This window comes from Vombatus ursinus, unplaced genomic scaffold, assembly GCF_900497805.2.
Source record: "Vombatus ursinus unplaced genomic scaffold, bare-nosed wombat genome assembly UNPS02009173.1, whole genome shotgun sequence".
In the NCBI taxonomy this organism is placed as follows: domain Eukaryota; kingdom Metazoa; phylum Chordata; class Mammalia; order Diprotodontia; family Vombatidae; genus Vombatus; species Vombatus ursinus.
The window spans coordinates 4236535-4258613 of NW_020948951.1; the positions used below are offsets into that span (position 1 = coordinate 4236535).

The 22079-nt window shown below is 40.5% G+C and overlaps 1 protein-coding gene across 2 annotated transcripts in view; it reads right to left on the reverse strand.

The window, feature by feature from the left end:
- Positions 1-22079, reverse strand: part of LOC114035005 (long-chain-fatty-acid--CoA ligase ACSBG2-like) — an 86174-nt gene that overhangs the window by 52494 nt on the left and 11601 nt on the right. For both annotated transcript variants that reach the window (XM_027850921.1, XM_027850920.1), the window contains exons 2-5: positions 18628-18857; positions 4924-5012; positions 2939-3059; positions 1634-1714 (exon numbers count right to left, since the gene is read on the reverse strand). In XM_027850921.1, the coding sequence (XP_027706722.1) occupies positions 1634-1714; positions 2939-3059; positions 4924-5012; positions 18628-18857 (521 nt within the window). The remainder of the gene's footprint in view (positions 1-1633; positions 1715-2938; positions 3060-4923; positions 5013-18627; positions 18858-22079) is intronic.

Genomic DNA, 22079 nt, shown 5'->3' on the forward strand with positions numbered 1-22079 from the left:
TTGTTCATAGTATAATTGACCCATTCCCACTACCCTCCTTCCCTTGACACAGGGGTGATCAAGCGTCCTGATGGGTCTTCCAAAGTACACTGAGCCTTCCCCAAAGCTCTTAGGCCATCCTGGCTCTTGGTGCCAGCCAAGTTCAGCACTGTGGCAACTGGCCGATGGGGCCAAATTCATAGGCTTGGTCATGTACTCATTATAAAAGAGACTATATTGCCCCAGGCTGGAGCTTTATTTATATAGCCTTCAAACTGCACCTGATTCGCAGCAATGTGACCGAAGACCACCCCAGCCACTGAAGCAGACACAAGTCATCAGGAACTGATTGGCTACCTCCATCCTGGCCCCAGCCCATAGGTCTCACTAGGCTGGCCTCCTACACAAGCAGTAGTGCCTAAGCCAGACTCAGAAACCCCAGCAGAAGGAAAGACGGGGCATCTCATAACCCTCTCAGCCCTCCTTCCCTATGATACACGTAGGCATCGTCCCTTCCTATCATTCTCATTATAAAATGAGATAATATTGGTAGTGCCTGGCACATAGGAGATGCTTCATAAATGCTTACTTCTTTTTTCTTCCTTCTTCCTTTTCTTCCTTCCTCCCTTCCTTCTTTCCTCCTTCATGTCCCATCCAGTCCAGTCCACAATCAGAATTTCATCCTGTTCCCATAGAACCCATGCCTGCAGGTCCCCCGTCATAAGCTGGGGGTAACCCTCCTAGCACATCATGTGGATTGGACTGCATAGAGCTCAGGACTTAGAATAGGGAGACCCAGGCTGGATTCCTGCCTCAGGTACTCATTAGCTGGATGATCAGAGACAAGTCTCTTACCCTTTCAAAGTCTCAGTTTCCTCATCTGTAAAATAGGGATGATAATGTTTGCAATGTCTACCTCACAGGGGTGTCCCAAGGAATGGATTCTGCAAACCTCAAGGTTTACAACTGTGAGTTATTATTATCACTCCTGTATTTTCATTATATCTTGATGACTCTAGTATCTAGGTCAATAGGATTTTCAAGCTGGAAGGGACCTTGTAGGTCATTAAGTCCAATCCTCCCATTTCACATATGAGGAAACTGAGCTCCAGATAAGGGAAGTGATTTGCCCAAGGGTATACAGGTAACTGCCAAGGTCAAGATTTGAACTCAGGTCCCCCAATTCCAAATCCAATGTTCTTTCTCTTATGCCCCACTTCATCTTGCAGTCAGCTCCTCTTCACTCTACTACTATCTACACCATCCACTCTTTGTTTCCTAGTAGTCGCCCTGATTCCTCTTGCTATCATCTCTTCCCAAGGCTTCTTTCTCCTCCTTGCAGCAGGTTGGTCTGCCATAGTCTTGGGTAACCTTCAATCCAGATTGGAGAGAAAATGGAAAAAGATTTTCCCATCTTCCCCTAGGCCACCAGGTACATCCACTGGTTCTATGAGCTTGGGCATGAGTTGATTCTTGACTTGGTGGCCAGCCTCTCTCACCCCAGGCCTCCATCCCCTTTAATAAGGACTTGTCTTATTATATAAATATTCATTATTATTATTATAGTATTAATATATTATTATATATTTATATAATATATAAATAGCTGTCTTCCCTTCTCTGTCCCCTTGGCCCCTTCATGGCTCATACATACGCTGTAAGTATTAGGTAACTTCTTTGTGAGTTTGTCTTTATATTGCACAATAGCTTTCAGATGATGTAAGTGATCCTGGATCTGAAAAAGAAAGTATGGCATAGCAGAAAGGGGCAGGTAGATACTCAGGGCTTTGGGGTGCAAGCAAGTTAACGTTATAAAACATGGTATTGCCTGTTTTGCCTTGCCTAATGCACTTATCAGTCAATCAGCAAGCATTGATTAAAATGCTAAACATTGGATACAAAGGGGAAAAAAAAGGGAACTTACATTCTAATGGATAGCATCATCCTCATTGCTATCATCACTCAAAAGTTGACATTTATATAAGCATATTTTGCAAAGCCTTGACAAATGTATTATAATAACAATAGCTAACATTTATATAGCTCTTTAGGGTTCGTTATGTCATGCAATCCTCACAACAATCTGGGAAGGTAAGTGCTATTATTATCCTTATTTTACCGATGAGGAAACTAAGGCAAATAGGGGTTAAGTGACTTGCCCAGAGTCGCTGAACTAGGCAGTGTCTGAAACTGAATTTGAATTCAGGTCTTCTTGATTGAAGGTCCAGTGCTCTATTACTTAGCTGTCCTGTATGGACGCGTTGTTATTTATCTACATATTAAAGGCAACAATATCCTAGGTAGGAAGAAGACAGCGATCTTGACTCCTAGGTTTAGCTTCTGTACTGGTCAGATTTGAGTAGCAAGATGAAAGGTATTTTGGGTCCCCTCCAAAATTCAAGGTGTCAGTTCCATATAACTCTTCAGAGTTTTTTTTTGGCTAAGCCCTAGTCCCTGAAATAAATTGAGAACACAGGATCTCCAATTAGAAATAAGCAGGGACCTATAAGGAATTTCTCACCTTAAGTCAGAGTGAAGACTATGACAGAGATCTGACTCTTGGTAATTAGGAGTGAGAATTCAAAAAATAGACATAAGCCTGAAGACCCCAGTCATCTGCGATGGCTAGGGCTCAGTCTTCCAAACACTTTGGTTAACTTGAGTAAAGAAATTACTGGAGAGGAAATATTCTAGCCAAGGCTCTGAGAAACAAAGAGTGGTTCAGTCATGTCTGACTCTTCGTAAACCGATGGGCCATGGCATGCCAGGCCCTTCTATCCTCCACTATCTTTGGAAGTCTGCCCAAATTCACATCTGTTGTTTTCATGATACCATCTATCCACATCCTCCTCTGCTGTCCCCTTCTCCTTTGGCCTTCAATCTTTCCCAACATCAGAGTCTTTTCCAATGAGTCCCTGCTGTCATGTCTGGCTCCCTCCTCTGAGAAGGAGAAGGTTACCTTGAGGATTTTCTGAAGCTGCCAATCATTCTCCACCATAAAGATGTTAGCCTCGGAGTTTTCAGCAATGAACCGGCAGACTTGGGAAGAGTTTTGGGGGAAAATACCCACAGAAATGCCTCTGAAAGCAAAGAGAATGAGACACGAAAGGAACCTGAGAAGCCAGAGATTCCCCAAGTATTTATTTACCAATTATGGGATCATGGGAAGGAACCACAGACGTCATCTGGTCCCATTACCCTCATTTTACAAATGAGGAAACTAAGGCCCAGGGAGGAGAAGTGATTTGCCCAAGGTCATACACATGGTTATCACTGGAGGCAGGATTTGAATCCAAGTCTGTGACCAGAGTTGTTGCTCCTTCTCTTCTGTCAGCTATCTCTCTCCCAGGATCAGAGAATGAAGGGCCCTTAGAGAACACCTACTCTGCCCTGTACCCTATCACCTCTCCTCAATATCACCAACAAGTGGTCCTCCGGCCTTTCTTTGGGGACCTCTAATGATGGAGAGCTCATTACCTTTTGAGGCAGCCCATTTCACTTTCAGATAGCTCTCATTATTAGGGAAGGTTTTTTTGTTTTTGTTTTTGTTTTTTGTTTTTTTGGGTTTTTTTGGTAAGCAGCCAGGTAGTACAAGAATAGAGCACTGGATCTGGAGTCGGGAAGGCCTGAGTTCAAATCCAGCCTCAGACACTTTACTAGCTATGTGACCCTAGGCAAGTCACTTAACTACTATGTGCATCAGTTTCCTCATCTGCAAAATGGGAAATAGCATCTAACTTCCAGGATTGTGGTGAGGACAAAATGAGATAATATTTGTAAAGTGTTTTGTAAACCTTAAAGCACAATATAAACACCAGCTATTCTACCTAGTCAAAATAAGCCTCTCTGCGGTTCCCCATCTCCTCCCATGCTCCTAGTTCTGCTCTCTGGGGCCAAGTAGCCCAAGTCTAATCTCCTCTCTCTGTGACGGCCATTCAAACGCTTACCACTCATGTCCCTCTAAGTCTCTTCTCTAAGCTAACCCTCCCTAGTTCCTTCAACCAGCCCTTCTATGGCCTAAGGTCCAGTCCTCTCTGTTCCTTCTGCTTATCCCTCTCAGATCCTAACAGGACAGAGCCTAGGAGGAGTATGGCCACTCACCTTTGACACAATGCACAGAGTAGGCACTTGGCAAATGGTCACTGAACTGAATTGGCAGCATTTCTTCCGAACCCAGGATAGCATGTACTTAGGGAAAGAACTTGGTATTTGAGCTTGGATTCAGGGGCTCTAGAGTCAGGCTGCTTCAAAGCTAAGGTAGAAAGCCAAGTCTCCCTGGTCAGACCTGGTCCTTGGAAATGCCCCCTTCTCCTATCAGCTGCTTACCACTAAGAATTTGGGCTTGTCTAGCACTTGTCAGTTTACAAAGCACTTCACCCCTAGGAATGAAAGTATTACTCTTCCCACATTACTGAGGAGGAGAGAGCCCAGATTGGGGAAGACATTTGCCCAAAGTCACACAGTTAGTAATTGTTGGTGCCAGGACTCAAATCCAGTTCCTTGGTTCCCAGTCCTGGTTTCTCTCCTGCTGGACATTGCTGCCTTTCAATGAATTCACAGTCATCTCAGACCCCCAGGCACCTGAAGAGAGAGCCAAATCCGACTGACTTCTTAGAGATCAAAGCTGATTTTACTATTGCTAAAGGAAAACAAGCATTCAGCCCCAACACCACCCACCTAGTATGATGGGAAAAGCACCTGGGAGAAGGGGAGACCAAGGTACAAAACCCACCTCTGCTACTATGACCTTGGGCAAGTTAATTCACTTGTTGGGGCCTTGATTTTATCATCTGTAAAATGAGGGAGTTAGACTAGGTGACTTCTAAGGCCTTCCCTGTCCCCTCTCCAGCTCCAGTTCTCCGTATGTGTCTGAGATTCTCATCTCCATGACCCATGCAAAATCTGTACAAAACATCCCTGAACTGACCCCGTCTTCCTCCTTACCCGGCAAAAATGCTGGCGACGTCAGCAACGAACCACTGAGTGCAATTATAGCCCAAGATCCCCACGCCGTGAAAGCGCTCGAGGCCAAGCTGTGGAAACACAAAAATATTTCTACTCTTCTCAGGTGCCTGGTTATCAAGACACTCAGAACACTGATCAAGCAAGACCAGCACATGCTCCACTGGGGGAAACCAGAGCGGAGCTTTCTCTAGTCATGAGGATGATAACAACACTAATATTTCCATACTTTTAGGACTCATCATTTCATCAGTGTGGGGCTCTCTCCATAGGTCCCAAGCCAACAGGAGGCAGTATGACAGTATAGGGATACAAAGAAAGGCGAAAGACAGTCCTTACTCCCAAGAAGCTCAAAGTCTAATGGAAGAGACAACATGCAAACAATTATGTACAAACAAGCTGTAGACAGGATAAACTGGAAATAATCTCCAGAGGAAAGGTGCTAGAATTAAACGGGATTGGGAAAGGCTTCACTAAGATTGTCAAGCTTATAGTGTAAGCCTTGCCAGCCTGGAAAGCTCTGTCAGGGCAGAAGCTCTGTTGAAATAGCCTCCAATGGGCAGCTAGGTGGTGCAATGGATAGAGCTCCGGCCTTGGAGTCAGAAGGACCTGAGTTCAAATCTGGACTCAGACACATAACACTTAACTAGCTGTGTGGCCCTGGGCGAGTCACTTAACCCTGATTGAAACACCAAAAAAAAAAAAAAAGGAAAGAAAAAAGAAATAGCCTCTAAGAGAACTGGGTCCCATGTCCCAGTGGAGTATCTGACAAAGACGTGAATGAAGGGTTTACAACTGCAGTGATAATGTGGATGGGGATAATAATGAATGGAAAGCATAGGAGGAAGTGAGAGCCCTGCTGACCTCTGTCCTGGTCAGACCCCATCTTAGGGTATAAGGTTTGCCTGCCATGTTTCAGGAGGGTCAATCAGAGTGGTAGAGAGACTTGAGACCTCTGGCTCTGTCATTACCTGTGTGATCTTGGACAAGTCATTTAACTTGTCCACTGGTAAATGGTTTTGAGTCTGAATTTGAGTCTGGGCTCCGATTTCCTCAAAGGAAATTGGATCAGGTGTCCTCTAAAGACCTTTCCATATTTAAATTCTATGGTCCTATGTGAGGACTGGTTAAAGGAACTAGGGATTTGCAGACCAGTGAAGAGAAGACTTGGGGAAGACATGAGAGTTGTTTTTGAGAAGCCAAAAGGCTGCTGTATGGAGGAGAGATAAGACTGGTTCTACTTCACCTGAGAGGGAAATGACCGGGAACAATGAATGGAAATTGGCAAGAAATGGATTAAGGCTCAACAAAAGGGAAAACACTCTTACAAGGAGAGCTGCCCAAAGCAGAATCAGTGGAGGGCTGCAGGCAAAGGCTGAATAACCACTGGTCCAAGATATTCTGAAGGGGATTCTTGCTCAATCAATCATGCTCAGGCATGGGTTAGACCAAGTGGCCCCTGAGCTCTCTTCCAGATCTAAGAGTCTATGTGAAGGGTGCAATGGAAAGGATTAGATGTCCTCTGGGGAGCTGCGGTCAGTGGAATCCCAGCTCTGCTGGGGTGGACAAATCACTTTCTCTCAACAGGCATCAGTCCCCTGATCTGTAAAATGAGGGTATTGGACTAGATATTCCCTAAGATTCCTTTCTATTCAGACAATCTGGTTTTCATTCTCACTAGATAACTGAAATTTATTATCACAATTATAACTGATTGGGTATCATCTCAACTAAAAAGCATTCCATTTATTCCTTGGTTAAAAGTCTCACCCTCTGCCCCCAGGTTCATCTCTGCCCCTTCCTTCCCTCTTCACTCCGTCCACTTGGAGAAGCTCAGATTTAGAGCTGGGAGGGACCTTAATAATCATCTTCTCTGACTCTCTCATTTTACATGTAACATTCTGCTACAGTAATACATACAGATGGGGAAACCAAGGCTCTAAGACGTTATTTGTAACTTCTTCATAGTCACACAGGTGGGAGAGGCAGGATTTGAACCTAGGTCCTTTAAGGATGATGATTAAGTCACTCTTAATCCTTGGTAATCTTTTTATTTATCTCTAATTGATTCCCTTTCACACTGTCTACCCTTCCTTTCTCCTCAAGCCCCGCTGAGCCAGGCCCCCCACAACTAGGTGGTGCAGTGGATAGAACACTGAGGCCAGAGTCAGGAAGACCTGAGTTCAAATCTGACCTCAGACACTCACTCACTGTGGACCCCGGGCAAGTCACTTAACCTCCTCTGTTTCAGTTTCCCATCTGTAAAATGGTGTTCCCTTCTCTTCCTTCCCCTTCCTTTCCTTTCCCTCTCTTCAGCAGATGTATTCACCTCCAACTTTACTGAGAAAATCAAAGCCTTCTGTGCTGAACTTTCTAATTCTCCTCTCCTATACCTCAAAACCTCTATAGCTGCACCTATCCCTTCCTTCTTTGCTCCAATCCACATAAGTAACAATGAATATGTCCCCCCAAACACATGTATATACACTGATGTGTAAGTTCTATATATGTACTAATATATTATTTACATTATAAAACATGCATCATAGACATTTAATAGAATGAAATAAAAATAAAAGCAATATATTTTCAATAATTATTTTTACATAATAGCACAAAAAACCTTTTTGCTCTCACTAAAATTATGATAAATCATTTTTAAATTATAGCAATATGATTAAATATTTCCTTATTTGTTTAATTCTTGACTTAACATCGTAAGTTGAGTAGGGGCATCGCATCACTTAACCTCTGTCTACCTCAGATTCTTCAACTGTAAAATTTAGCAGTGACTGGCACATACTAAGCATTTAATAAATACTTGCACTCTTCTGACTCCCACTCCTCCCTTGTGAAACAGCAATTCAAAAGGCTGGTTCTAAGCAAAATTTAATTCAAAAGAGATCTCATAGAGAAACAAGAATTCAAATGGAAGCAGTACATTATGGGTTGCGCTTACTAAATCATGATATTCTTTTTTTCAATCACAGCTACCAATTATGGAAAGATTTTTTTTCTTGAAATCTAGCCAGTAAATTTCTGTCTTCACTGATATTAACTGTTTTTTTTATATATTAATCAGAAGGTGTTGCATTTTTCTATTTTTAACAAATGGGTTCAAAGCCCACTGCAACTCTTTGTTTAGAAGTTTTCAAACAGGTCAGAAAAGTCTGTTTCTAAGTATTCAGGTGTTCAGACATGGATGTTTTCATAGGTAACCCATGTTGTTTTCAAGCACAAAACTTTGTTTTTAAATGTCTTGTTAATCGCTCATACTTTAATTAGTTAATACTTTAAGGTACAATAAACTCTTAGGGCAAGGTTTATCTTTTTAAAAAATTGATTTTCAATTATTTATTTATTTATTTTGAATATGCTTTTCTTTTCTAATTTTGAGTTCCAAATTCTCTCCCTCCATCTCACATCCTCCCCCACCCACTGAGAAGGCAAAGAATATGATATCAATTATACAAGTGAAATCATGTAAAACATATTTCTATATTACCCATATTTTTTTAAAAGCAAGAAAAATGAAGTGGAAAATTATACTTCAATTTGTGCTCAGAGTTCATCAATTCTCTCTCTGGAGATAGGTTATATACATATATACATATATATATATATACACATATATACATATATAGATATGTTGATTTTTTTATCATGAGTCCTTTGTCATTGTATTGATCAGAGTAGCCAAATTTTTCACAGCTGATCATCATTACAATATTGCTGTTACTGTGTACAATGATCTCCGGGTTCTTCTCATTTCAGTTTGCATCAGTTCGTAGAAGTCTTGCCATGCTTTTCTAAAACCACCTCCCTCATCATTTTTTATAGCACAATAGTACTCCATCACAATTACATACCACAACTTCTTCAGCCATTTCCCAGTTGATCAACATCCCCTCATTTTCTGCTTCTTTGCCACCACAAAAAGAGCCGCTATGGATATTTTTGTACATATAAGTCCTTTTCCTTTTTCTTGGATCTCTTTGAAATACAGACTTGGTAGTGGTATTGCTGGGTCAAAGAATGTGCACAGTTTTATTTATGCATGTATTTATGTATAGCACAGTTTGCTTTTTTAGGGAATGTCCTTTGGGCCTGGTTCCAAATTGTTCTCCAGAATGGTTGGACTAATTCAGTACTCCACCAGCAATTCATTAGTGTCCCTATTTTTCTCTCATTGCCTCCAGCATTGGTCATTTCTGATGGGTGTGAGGTGGTCCCTCAGAGTTGTTTCAATTTACTTTTCTCTAATCAATAATGATTTAGAGCATTTTCTCTTATGACTATCGATAGCTTTGATTTCTTCTTCTAAAAATTGCCTGTTTATATCCTTTGACCATTTATCAGTTGGGGAATGGCTCCCATTTTTATAAATTTGGCTCAGTTCTATGTTCAATAAATATTTGAGAAATGGGGACTTTATCAGAGAAACTTGCTGCAAAATTTGTTGATATCGCTTCATTGTCTATGGTGCCTTTTAGCAAAATGTAGTTTCCCTGATTGTTCCTTTTATTTATTTATTTTTTGCTTTGCCTGAGATCATGATTGCTATACCTCTGCCTTTTTTTTTTCTTACTTCAGCTAAAGCACATTAGGTTCTGTTCCAGTTCTTTATTTTAACTTTGTGTTTGTCTTTCTGTTTCAAGTATGTCTCTTGTTGACAACATATTGGACTCTGGTTTCTAATCCATTTTGCTATCTGCTTCCATTTTATGTGTGAGGTCATCCCATTCCATCTTATTTTGTTTCTAACCCCTGCCTCTCTTAATCTGCCCTCCCTTTTATCATCTCCCCCCTTTCTTTTATCTCCTCCCCCTCTTATTTCTTTATTGGGTAAGTTACATTTCTATATACAATTGAATGTGTGTGTTTGCATATATACGTATATGTATATATATATACATACGTGTATATATTCTTACCTCTTTGAACCAATTTTGATGAAAGTAAAGTTCAAGCATTGCCCAACCACCTCCATTTTCCCTTCAATTGTAAAAGCTCGAAGACCTTGTACACTCCTTTTAGGTGAAAAAAGTTTCCCCATTCTACCTCTTCCTTCCCTCTTCTCCCACTGCATCCCTCTTTCTCACCTCTTCATTTTTTGAGAAAGATTGTTCCAAATAATTCACTCACACCCATGCCTCTGTCTATGTAAACTCCTTTTAACTGCCCTAATAATGATACAGTTCTTAGGAGTTATATGTATCATCTTCCCATATAGGAATGTAAACAGTCTTTTATGATTGCTCTTTCATGTTTACTTTTTTATGCTTCTCTCGAGTCTTCTGTTTAAATGTCAAATTTTCTATTCAGCTCTTGTCTTTTTATCAGGAATGCTTGAAAGTCCTCAGTTTCATTAAACATCCATTTTCCCCCCTGAAGGATTACTTAGTCTTGCTGGGTAGATGATTCTTGGTTGTAATCCTAGCTCCTTTGCCTTCCTTTACCATGAAAGCCATTATCTTGTGTGATCCCGACTATAGCTCCACATTATCTGGATTATTTCTTTCTGGTTCCTTGAAGTATTTTCTTTTTGACTTGGGAAGTTCTAGAATTTGGCTATAATATTCCTGGGAGTTTTCATTTTGGGATCTCTTTCAGGAGGTGAAGGGTGGAATCTGTCCATTTCTATTTTACCCTCTGGATCTAAGATATTGGGGAAGTTTTCCTTGATAATTTCTTGAAATATGTGTCTTGGCTCTGTTTTTGATCATGGCTTTCAGTTAGTCTAATAATTCTTAAATTATCTCTTCTCTAGTTTTCCAGGTCAGTTCTTTTTCCAATGAGATATTCCACATTTTCTTCTATTTTTTTTCATACTTTTTACTTTATTTTATTGTTTCTTGAAGTTTCTTGGAGTCATTAGTTTTCACTTGCTCCATTCTAATTTTTAAGGAAATTTTTTTTCAGTGAACTTTCGTACCTCTCTCTTTTTCCATTTGCCAGTTCTGCTTTTTAAGGAGTTCTTTTCTTCAGTGAACTTTTGTACCTCTTTCACCATTAAGCCAATTCTGTTTTTAAGGTCTTATTTGCTTCAATATTTTTTGTGCTTCTATTACCAAGCTTTTAGTTAGTTCTCTTTGCATAATTTTCTTGCATTACTAATTTTTTCCCAGTCTTTTCTCTATCATTAATCTCTTTCTTTAACTCTTTCAGAAATTCCTGTTGGGCTTGGATTGATCCAGTTAACATTTTTTCTTTGAGGGTTTGTTTGTAGCTATTTTCCTGTTGTTGTCTTTTTCTGAGTTTATATCTTGGCTTTCCCTACCACCGTATTTGCTTTTTATGGTCAAGTTCTTTTTATGTTGTTTGCTCATTTTCTTTTCTTTTTTTTAACTTTTGTTTTTAAAATTTGGGGTTCCAAACTTTCTCCCTTCCTCCCTCCCCACCCACCCTCATTGAGAAGGCAAGCAACTCAATACAGGTTATACATGTGTAGTCACGCAAAACAGTTCCATAGTAGGCATGTTGTGAAAAACTAAGTATTTTTTCCTTCATCCTATCCCACCCCCCATTTATTCTATTCTCTCTTTTGACCTTGTCCCTCCTTAGAAGTGTTTGCTTCTGATTACCCCCTCCCCCAATCTGCCCTCCCCTCTATCATCCTCCTGCTCTCTTGTCCCCATTCCCCCTCTCTATTTTCTGTAGGGTAAGATAGATTTCCATACCCAATTGAGTGTGTATGTTATTCCCTCCTTAAGCCAACTCCGAAGAGAATAAGATTCACTCATTCCCTCTCACCTTCCCCCACTTCCCCTTCACTGTAAAAGCCTTTTCTTGTCTGTTTTACGTGAGATAATTTATCCCATTCTAACTCTTCCTTTCTCCTTCTCCCAGTATAATCCTCTCTCACCCCTTAATTTTATTCTCCGGATATCACCCCTTCATTTCAACTCACCCTGTGCCCTCTCTCTCTCTCTCTTTCTCTCTCTCTCTCTCTATATATATACATACATACATATAATTTTTTCCCTCCAACTACTCTAATACTGACAAAGAACTCGTGAGTTACAAATATCATCTTTCCATGCAGGAATGTAAACAGTTCAACCTTAATAAGTTTCTTATGATTTCTCTTTCCTGTTTACCTCTTCATGTTTCTCTTGAATCTTGTATCTGAAAGTCATATTTTCTATTCAGCTCCGGTCTTTACATCAATAATGCTTGAAAGTCCTCTATTTCACTAAATGTCCATTTTTTCCCCTGAAGGATTATGCTCAGTTTTGCTGGGTAGGTGATTCTTGGTTGTAATCCTATGTCTTTTGCCCTCTGGAATATTATATTCCAAGTCCTGCGGTCCCTTAATGTAGAAGCTTCTAAATCTTGTGTTATCCTGATTGTGTTTCCACAATACTTGAATTGTTTCTTTCTGGCTGCTAGCAGTATTTTCTCCTTGACCTGGGAACTCTGGAATTTGGCTACAATATTCCTTGGAGTTTTCCTTTGGGGATCTCTTTTAGGAGGTGATCAGTGGATTCTTTCAATTTCTATTTTGCCCTCCACTTCTAAAATATCAGGATAGTTTTCCTTGATAATTTCTTGAAAGATGATGTCTAGGCTCTTTTTTTTGATCATGGCTTTCAGATAGTCCAATAATTTTTAAATTATCTCTCCTGGATCTATTTTCCAGGTCAGTTGTTTTTCTAATGAGATATTTCACATTGTTTTCTATTTTTTCATTCTTTTGAATTTGTTTTACAGTGTCTTGATTTCTCATAAAGTCACTAGCTTCCAATTGCTCCATTCTAATTTTTAAGGAAGTATTTTCTTCAGTGAGCATTTGGACTTCCTTTTCCATTTGGCCAACTTTGCTTTTTAAGGCATTCTTCTCCTCATTGGCTTTTTGGACCTCTTTTGCCATTTGAGTTAGGCTATTTTTTAAGGTGTTATTTCCTTCAGTATTTTTTTGGGCCTGCTTTAGCACCACTCTCAGTTTTTCCTCTACTTCTCTTACTTGCTCAAAATCCTTTTTGAGCTCTTCCATGGTCTGGGACCAATTCATATTTAGCACTCCTCTTTGCCTTGGAACTGTGACCAGGGTCTCTGCTCTCTTGTGACCAACCACCAATGCTCCTCTCTGCCCTGGAATTACAACCCAGAATTGCTTATGGGCAATAGATTTACCGATCATTGTCAGCTGTCCCTGGTCCCCTGTAATCTCTTTCTGACCAGTTGTCTGACCCCCTTCCTGTCTCTGGGACAGTGGCTACTGCCGCCACAGTATGTGTGGGCTCTGGACATGACTCCACCCCAATGATATACAGACTTCTCACCTCAACCTCTTGTTGGCTTTGTGTCTCCAAAATTTGATTTGAGGTGTTATTTTAAATTTAAATTGTTTGGAGGGGAATGTTGGGAAAATTCAGCTGGGTGGTTGCCCCTAATCTACCATCTTTCCTCGGCCTCTCAAGGTTTATCCTTTTTTAAACAAATTAATTTTTAATTTTTATTCACTTAACAAGCATTCATTTTCTCTCACTTCACCTTTCTCTCCCATTGGGGGGAAAAAAGCAAAACTCTTAAGACAAATATGTATAGTCCAGTAAAACAAATTTCTGCATTGTCAACTTCCAAAAATGTGTATTTCATTCTGCATCTTGAGTCTATCTGTTTTCTGTCAGGAGCTGGGCAACATTCTTCAGCATCCATCCTCTGGAATCATAGTTGGTTATTGTTTTGATCAGAGTTTTTAAGGCTTTCAAAATTGCTTCTTTTTAAAATGTTGTTGTGATGGCATAGGTTGTTCTCCTGGTTCTGCTCGTTTCACTATTGGGCAAGGCTGATCCTTAATAAGAGTGCACGCAAATCCATATTTCAACTAATCTTCTCAACAATTTGAATATGGAGGAAGAGGGGGCAGATTTATCATCTCAGGCTAGATCATCATTGTTTTTACTTCTAATGTGGCTGCCAAAGAGATAGAAGAGGGAGCAGGAAGCTTTTCAGCTCTGCCATTCTCTTTTTTTTTTGCTCAGTCTTGTTATATCAGTAATACTGCCAAATCTGGGTTTCTTTGCAGTGTTCCTTCAAAGTCAATGTGTCCATTTTGAGAAAGTTAGTTTAATTCAGCAGGATATATACACCCCACTTTGAAGACCACTACACTATAACATGCCATTTCTCATGTTTCCCCATTCTAAAAAACAACAAACCCCTTTTCATTTTCATTTTCACCTAGCACATTGTCTCAAGTTATTGTTCTACATCTCCTTCTCCTGGCTCTAACTGCTATCTGTACTTTTTAAAAGTAATCTGCACTAAAATGTTTGATTTTGATTAGATTAAATTGAAAAGTTTTTGCACAAACAAAGCCAATGCAACCAAGATTAGAAGGGAAGCAAAAAGTTGGGAAATAATTTTTACAACCAGTATCTTTGATAAAGGCCTCATTTCTAAAATATATAGAGAAATACAAGTCATTCCCCAATTGATAAATGGTCAAAGGATATGAATAGGCAACTTTCAGAGGAAGAAATTAAAGCTATCTATAGTCATATGAAAAAATGCTCTAAATCACTATTGATTAGAGAAATGCAAATCAAAACAACTTTGAGATACCATATCACATTTACCAGATTGGCTAACATGACAAAACAAGACAATGATATATGTTGGAGAAGATGTGGGAAAATTGGAACACTAATGCATTGTTGGTGGAGTTGTGAACTGATCCAACCATTCTGGAGAACAATTTATAGCCAAAGGGCTATAAAATTGTGTACACCCTTTGACTCAGCAATACCACTTCTAGGGCTGTATCCCAAAGAGGTCATAAAAATGGGAAAAGAACCCATGTGTTCAAAAATACGTATAGCAGGTGACAAAGAATTGGAAATTGAGGAGATGCCCATCAGTTGGGGAATGGCTGAACAAGCTGTGGTATATGAATATAATGGAATACTATTGTGCTATAAGAAATGATGAGCAAGCAGACTTCAGAAAAACCTGGAAGGACTTATATGAACTGATGCTGAATGAAATGAGCAGAACCAAGAGAACATTGTACACAGTAACAGCCACATTGTGTGATGACTGACATCGATAGATTTGGCTCTTCTCAACAATGCAAGGATTTAAGATAATTCCAAAAGACTCACGGTGGAAAATACTACCCACATCCAGAGAAAGAACTGTGGAGTCTGAATGCAAATGGAAGCATACTATTTGCTCCCCTTTTACTTTGTTGTTTTGTTTCATTGCTTCATTCTCACGGCTCCTCCCCATTAGTTCTAATTGTTCTTTACATTATGACTAACGGGAAAATATGCTTAATATGAATGTATAAGTAGAGCCTGTATCAGATTGCACACCGTCTTGGGGAGGGGGGAGGAGAAGAGGGAGAATATTTAAAACTCAAAATCTTATGGAAGTGAATGTTGAAAACTAAAAATAAATTAATTATTTTTTAAAAAGAATTAAAAGATTTTAAAAAAAGTAATCTTTACTGGTTGCCTTCATTGCCTCCCCACTTATTCCTCAACCCCATACAATCTGACTGCTGATTCCATCACTTTACTGAAGTTACTTTATTAAAGACCACCAACCAATGGCCTCTTGAAAACCTGAATGACAGGAAGGAGGGTAGTGCCCTCGATAGGAAAAGAAGAATTTGGGGGAAGGATAGGTTTTGGGAAAAAATATGAGTTTGGTTGGATAATTGAGTTTAACACATCTATAAGATATCCAGATTGAGGGTTATAGCATAACCCAGATAAATTGTAAGGATCCTTATCTCAACTATCATGCCCACGAATGTAGTCAAGTTGTCAGAGCTTGGCTACATCCACCTGAAATATTCCTAGGGGTAACTCTGAAGGGTTAGTGGTAATTCTCTGAAGCCATTGGCTTGGGCCCCTATCAGTGTACTTCCCCCAAGATAATCATTCCATCAGCTAGCCTCAAGTAGCTTTTAGAAAGGGGTAAGGTGGTACAATAAAAAACTAGTACAAAGCATCCTCCCTAAAAGTCTGTGACATTCTCTCCTACTAGCACATAGAGGGTCCAGGGAAGTAGCCTCATGCTCAGAGAGCACATCTAGCAAAGGGCTAACTCACAGCTTCTGGATACTGGAATGCCTTTACTCCTGTTCATAGGGAAATTTGCCCCAAGGCATGATGTAGTCTTTTTGTTAGGTTCCTTGGAGAGCCTTGAGTCCAGTCTTGGCTCAAAGATGCAGCCATTGCTGGACTCTGCCTCCAGCTGATCCGGGGGCACCATTTAAGACAATGATGAGAAGATTGAAAGTCCAACATCACCTGATCCTTTGAAGGCAGAAAATCCTCCTCTGGTCATAGAAAGGGGGAGGGGCAGAGGAAGTGAGAGAAGACCTGATTGAGGCTAAAACCAAGACCTCTTCTTTTCCTTTAGGAGGTTCCTTCTCATACTCCATACACTCCATACACACTCCAGTTCCTGAAATTTCTCCATTCTAACTTTATGCTTTTATATAAGGCCCAGAGGGTACAATTAACACATTTTCTCACCCATTCTCACCACCACCAGTACCATTCCAGCCAACTGGAACAGATTTTTTATCTTATTATTTCATTTCATTAAAAGGTTTTCAAAAACTTTTCCTACTTAGTCAAAGGTCTTTGGGTTGATGTGGTAACTGAGATGCAGTTCTCACCCAGTTAAGGTATAAAATAGGGTGGAGGGTTTCAATCTCACCCATACAGTAGGAGTCATAGATTTAGAGTTAGAATAAGCAAAAGTGCTTTAAGTTTTGTAAAGCATTCTACAAATATTATCTCATTTGACCCTCTCACCAATCCAGAGAGGTAGGTGCTATCGTTCTCCTCACTTTACAAGTGAGGAAATTGAGGCAGACAGTGGTTAAGTGATTTGCCCAGGGTCATGCAGCTGCTAAGTGTCTATGTCTAGATTCAAACTCAGGTCTTCCTGACTCCAAGCCCGGTGCTCTACTCTGCCACTTAGCTCCTCAATTCATATCTGGTAAAAGCTCTGGGCTCACTCTCTCAACTCCCTCTCAGACTAACAGTGGATAAAGGTCCATCTTTTTTTATTTTTATTTTTTGGCAATAGGGTTTAAGTGACTTGCCCAGGGTCACACAGCTAGTAAGGGTCTGAAGGTTCATTCTTTAGTGTGATGAGCACTGTGCCAACCTGCCTGTTTCCAATCCCTTGATGAGTTAGCTTCTGGGTATGCATTCTCCACAAATATAGATGAAGACACTGAGACCTAGAGAGGATAAGCAACATGTCCAGAGCTATGCAAGTTTTAGAGGTAGAATTTGAACTCAGCTCCTCTGACTCCCCAAATCTAGTGTCCCTCCCTATGTCCTGCAGTCAGTTGGTAATTCCCATCGCCTGGTTCTAATTTACCTTTCTAGCCACATTTCCCATGAATCTACTCCAGGTAAACTGGACTCTTCCCTATTACCCAAACCTGAGAGGCACCCTCCTACTACCCTGTATTCAGGCAGTCTATTCACTAGGCCAGGAACTGCCTCCCTCCTCGTTTCCACCAGTCAGAATTCTCCTCCTCCTCACAGGCTCAGATTGAGCGCCACCCCCTCCTTGAAGTCTTTCCTGATCCCCCTGCAGCTGAAAGGGTTTTCCCTCCACCCCAACGCCTTGTATTTCCCAAAGCACTCTGCGGATCATTCCTCTGCCCCATCACAGTATGCCTCATGTCATGCTTCTCAGTGTGAATGGTAGATTATTCCTATGCCTTCTAGGAGGCTGTGAGCAACTTTAGAGCAAGGGGGATGAATTTTTGTGTGTGTTTGTAACCTTACCCTTGGCCTAATGTCTTACATTTAGGCACATAATAAGTGTTAATAATAATAATAATAAGGAAGGGAAGCCCAGGAAAGGCAAGGCCAAATAGGGAAGGGAAGGGACTTCAGAGAATTCATTAATTCATTCATCAGAGGGTTCATTAATCCAAATTTAGGTCAAGTAAACTAACAATAACTTCAGAAAAAGATAGGACATTTAGAGTGTTCTGAGGGGCTTCCTAATCTTTTATGAGTCCTAGCCCAAGATCAAGGACTTAGAGTAAGATGAAACTCAGAGGCCATTCCAGGGCCGTTCTTGCTCTGGAGCCTAGCCATATTTATGGGGTCTTCAGAAACTGTGGGTTCAGGATGCCCCCCCAACCTGCTCAGTGGGCTTTACCATCTACATGGACAAGTAGAGAGAGTTCTGGCCTGGGGGCCAGGAGACCTGGGGACTATCTGTATGACTTTAGGTAATTTATCCCCCCCCACCCCACTCAAGGCCTTTATTTCCTCATTTGTAAAAAGAAGGGGGTTTAGATTACGAGATGACCTCCAAAGACCCTTCCAGCCCAGACATTCTAGGGTCTATGTTCATAGAATTATAGAATTCAAGGCAGGAAGAACCCTTAGGTAGCCTTCCTTTTACAGATGATAAAAATCAGTCCTGGAGAGAGAAGATGGCTTGTCGAAGGATTCCATAAGTAGTAACCATCAAAGCCCATGTCCTCTGACTCCAAATTCATTTATTTATTTCCAAATCCTTCCTAGCACTGACATTCTATGTTCTAATTTCCCTCCCAGACCTGATGTTATAAAGTCCCTTTTAGTAGCACATTTTGAGAAGTTTGTGATCCTTGCCGTGGGTTGGGTGCTAATCAAAGGCTAACGAGCCACATTCAAGGTGACAAAAAACATGGTACCACGTTACCTGGAGGAAGGATTTTGCGGCCTTTCGACACAACTCATAATACTCGATATAGGTCATGGTGTCCCATCCATCCACATTTCTTGTCCCCAGAGCAATTAAGTCAGGATACCTCGTGGCAGTTCCAAGCACCAGCTCATGAATCGTTAACGGAGCCTGATTCCCTTCGCCTTTCTTGTTCTTCCTCAGGATAACTTCTCCGGTCAGCTGAGAAGTGAAGAAACCGATGGTCTCTGTGAATGGAGTCAGCAGGTTGAGGCATGGCATGGCATGGTGGTTTGGTTGCTGAACTTGGAGTCAGAAACACCTGGGTTTGAATCACATCTCTGGCTCCTACTAATTGTGTGACCTCTCTGAGCCTCAGAGTCACAATATCTGAACAGCATTTAACTTACAGGGTGGTTGTAAGGCTCAAAAGAGATAATAAATGTAAAGTACAATGTCTGCTTAAAGTATTTTAAAGTACCCTATACATGCTAGCCATGAGGTGTGGGGTCTCACTCACCATCTCCTGGAACTCTTGTCCTCAGTCAAGTTTGATCTGGCCCAGATCTCAATCCCAGCTTGGGCCTGGGCTCCTCTGACCCCCTACATTAGCTAGAATGGGGTCATAATATTCAGAGCTGGGGAGAGGTGAGGACAGAAAAGGAAAGGGATGGTGGAGGGGAGGAGAGCATAAAGTAGAATGACTTTCCTTTCAATTTTCCAAACTAAAATACCTCTCCCTGGCCACTAGTACCCCACATGTGTCATCTCCTCCTACTAGAAGACAAGCAGGGATTACCGCTTGCTTTCTTATTTGCATCCTCAGAGCTCCACAGATATCAAGTGTTTAAAAAGTTATTTTTCAGCCATTTGTGGAAGAGTATTCTTTATCCAGAAAGACTATACAATAAAGAAAAGACTTGGTGGGAGCATCATCATATACTCAGGAGAAGATATACTTAATGCATATAGTGGAAAATATATGAGTAAGGGTCAGTGGAAGGGAAAAACAGAAGTAATATTATTAAGGGAATGTGCTACAGACCACCTGGGCAGAAAGAAGCAAATGAGGAAACATGTCACAAGCCTAGCACAGCGTTGATGTAATAAGTGATAGGTGACTACAAATATCTCTACGAAAGCTATAAGCAGGAACAAGGACTGAGAATTTCACTTTCAGAAAGTGTAAAAAGTAGGGTGAATCTTACAGTGACTTGAAAATCACAGGCAATTTTTGTATTTCTGCCACAAACAAGGGACCCCATATCATATTCAAAGGCTAGGTTTGGCTTCCTCCTAAAGGAGATGGTACAGGGGCATGACAAACATGAAGAGTTCAGAGAAATAGAGGGAAACTTGTAGGAACTGATGGCAGAGAGGAGAATGCAGAACCAGAACGAGCACATTGCCTACAGTAATTTAAATGAGAACAACGCTAAAAGTCAGCTGAATTCGGATTAAAGGCAATGACTAATATTAGTTGTAGAGGACAGATGAATTACACCTCCTCCTTTTTGGTAGAAAGGCAGGGGGCTACGGATACAGAATGTTGCATATGCTGTCAGATGCAGTTGCTATGTCAGTTGGTTTTGCTTAACTGTTTTTCTTTGAGACAAGAGAGGGTTACATAAGGTTACTAGGAAATGTCTGTGATGTTAAAAAAAAACAGCTCCAGGTAAACTTCTAAAAATTAAATGAATTGGGGTGGTGGGGCTAAAACATGCATACAGGTCCCCTTCCAAAGTAGTGGTCAGGGAGAGGATAACTATTTATTTCTTTCTTCTCCTATAGGAATATTTATCAACGGTTGAGCGAGTGAATCCAGCCCATAACTTAAGCAAGATTCCCTCCCTTTTTCTCCCCCTTTCTCTCATTCTCCTGTAAGCTCTCTTTTTCCCAGGAGACTACAGAAGTTACTTTCCCTTTGCCGTTAGCCATTGACTTGATTAGGGCACACATCTCATATTTCCCTCTATATTCATCCTCCCTTTACCCCTTTATTCACCTTCACATTCTGTAATTTAGTCCCACAAAACCATTGGTCCACCCTTAGGCAAGGTGTTGCAGGCTTTAGTCCACCATATTTCAAGCCCATTTCTCTCCGGTATCACTTTGATTTGAGCCCGGCTTTCCTTCCTGTCTCCTCATTGAGAAAAAAAATCTCTTAATGATCTGTCTGATGCTATTTTGTTGTTGTTGGCTGCTATATTTGTTCACCCTTCTTGTATTTCTATTGTCTGTAGTGTTTGAGAAGTAAATAATTTCTTTCTTTTTTTTTAAAGCCTTTTTTCTGCAAGGAATTTTTTTTTATTAATTTATTTTGATTTATCAACAATCACTTCCATAAGCTTTTGAGTTTAAAATTTTTCTCCCCACTCTCTCCACCTCCCTCCCCAAGACAGTGCGCAATCTGATATAGGCTATACATATACATTCCTATTAAACATATTTTCACATTAGTGATATTGTAAGGAAGAATTAGAACCAATAGGAGGAACCACAAGAAAGAGAAAACAAAACAAAACAGAAGAAAAAATAGCAAATAGTATGCTTCGATCTGCATTCAAACTCTTTCTTTGGATGTGGATAGCATTTTCCATCATGAGACCTTTGGAGATGTCTTAGATCCTTGCATTGTTGAGAAGGGTTAAGTCTATCAACTTTAGTCATCGCACAATGTGGCTGTTACTGTGTACAATGTTCTCTTGGTTCTGCTTACTTCATTCAGCATCAGTCCATACAAGTCTTTCCAGGTTTTTCTGAAGTCTGCCTGCTCATCATTTTTTTAAATTTTTTTATTTTTTTTAGCTTTTTGGTGAGACAGTTGGGGTTAAGTGACTTGCCCAGGGTCACACAGCCAGTGAGTATTATGTGTCTGAGGCCAGATTTAGACTCAGGCCCTCCTGACTCCAGGGCTGGAGCTCTATCCACTGTGCCACCCCCTGCTCATCATTTCTTATAGCACAATTGTATTCCATTACATTCATATACCACAACTTACTCAGCCATTCCCCAATTGATGGGCATCCCCTCAATTTCCAATTTTTGGCCACCATTAAAAGAGCTGCTATAAATATTTTTGTACATGTGGGTCCTTTTCCCATTTGTATGATCTCTTTGGGATACAGTCCTAGAAATGTTATTGCTGGGTCAAAGGGTATGCACATTTTTATAGCCCTTTGGGCATAGTTCCAAATTGTTCTCCAAAATGGTTGGATCATTTCACAACTCTACCAACAATGCATTAGTGTTCCAATTTTCCCACATCTTCTCCAACATTTATCATTTTCCTTTTTTGTCATGTTGGCCAATCTGATAGGTGTGATGTGGTACCTCAGAGTTGTTTTGATTTGCATTTCTCTAATCCATAGTGATTTAGAGCATTTTTTCATATGACTATAGATGGCTTTAATTTCTTCATCTGAGAACTGACTGTTCATATCCTTTGACCATTTATCAATTGGGAAATG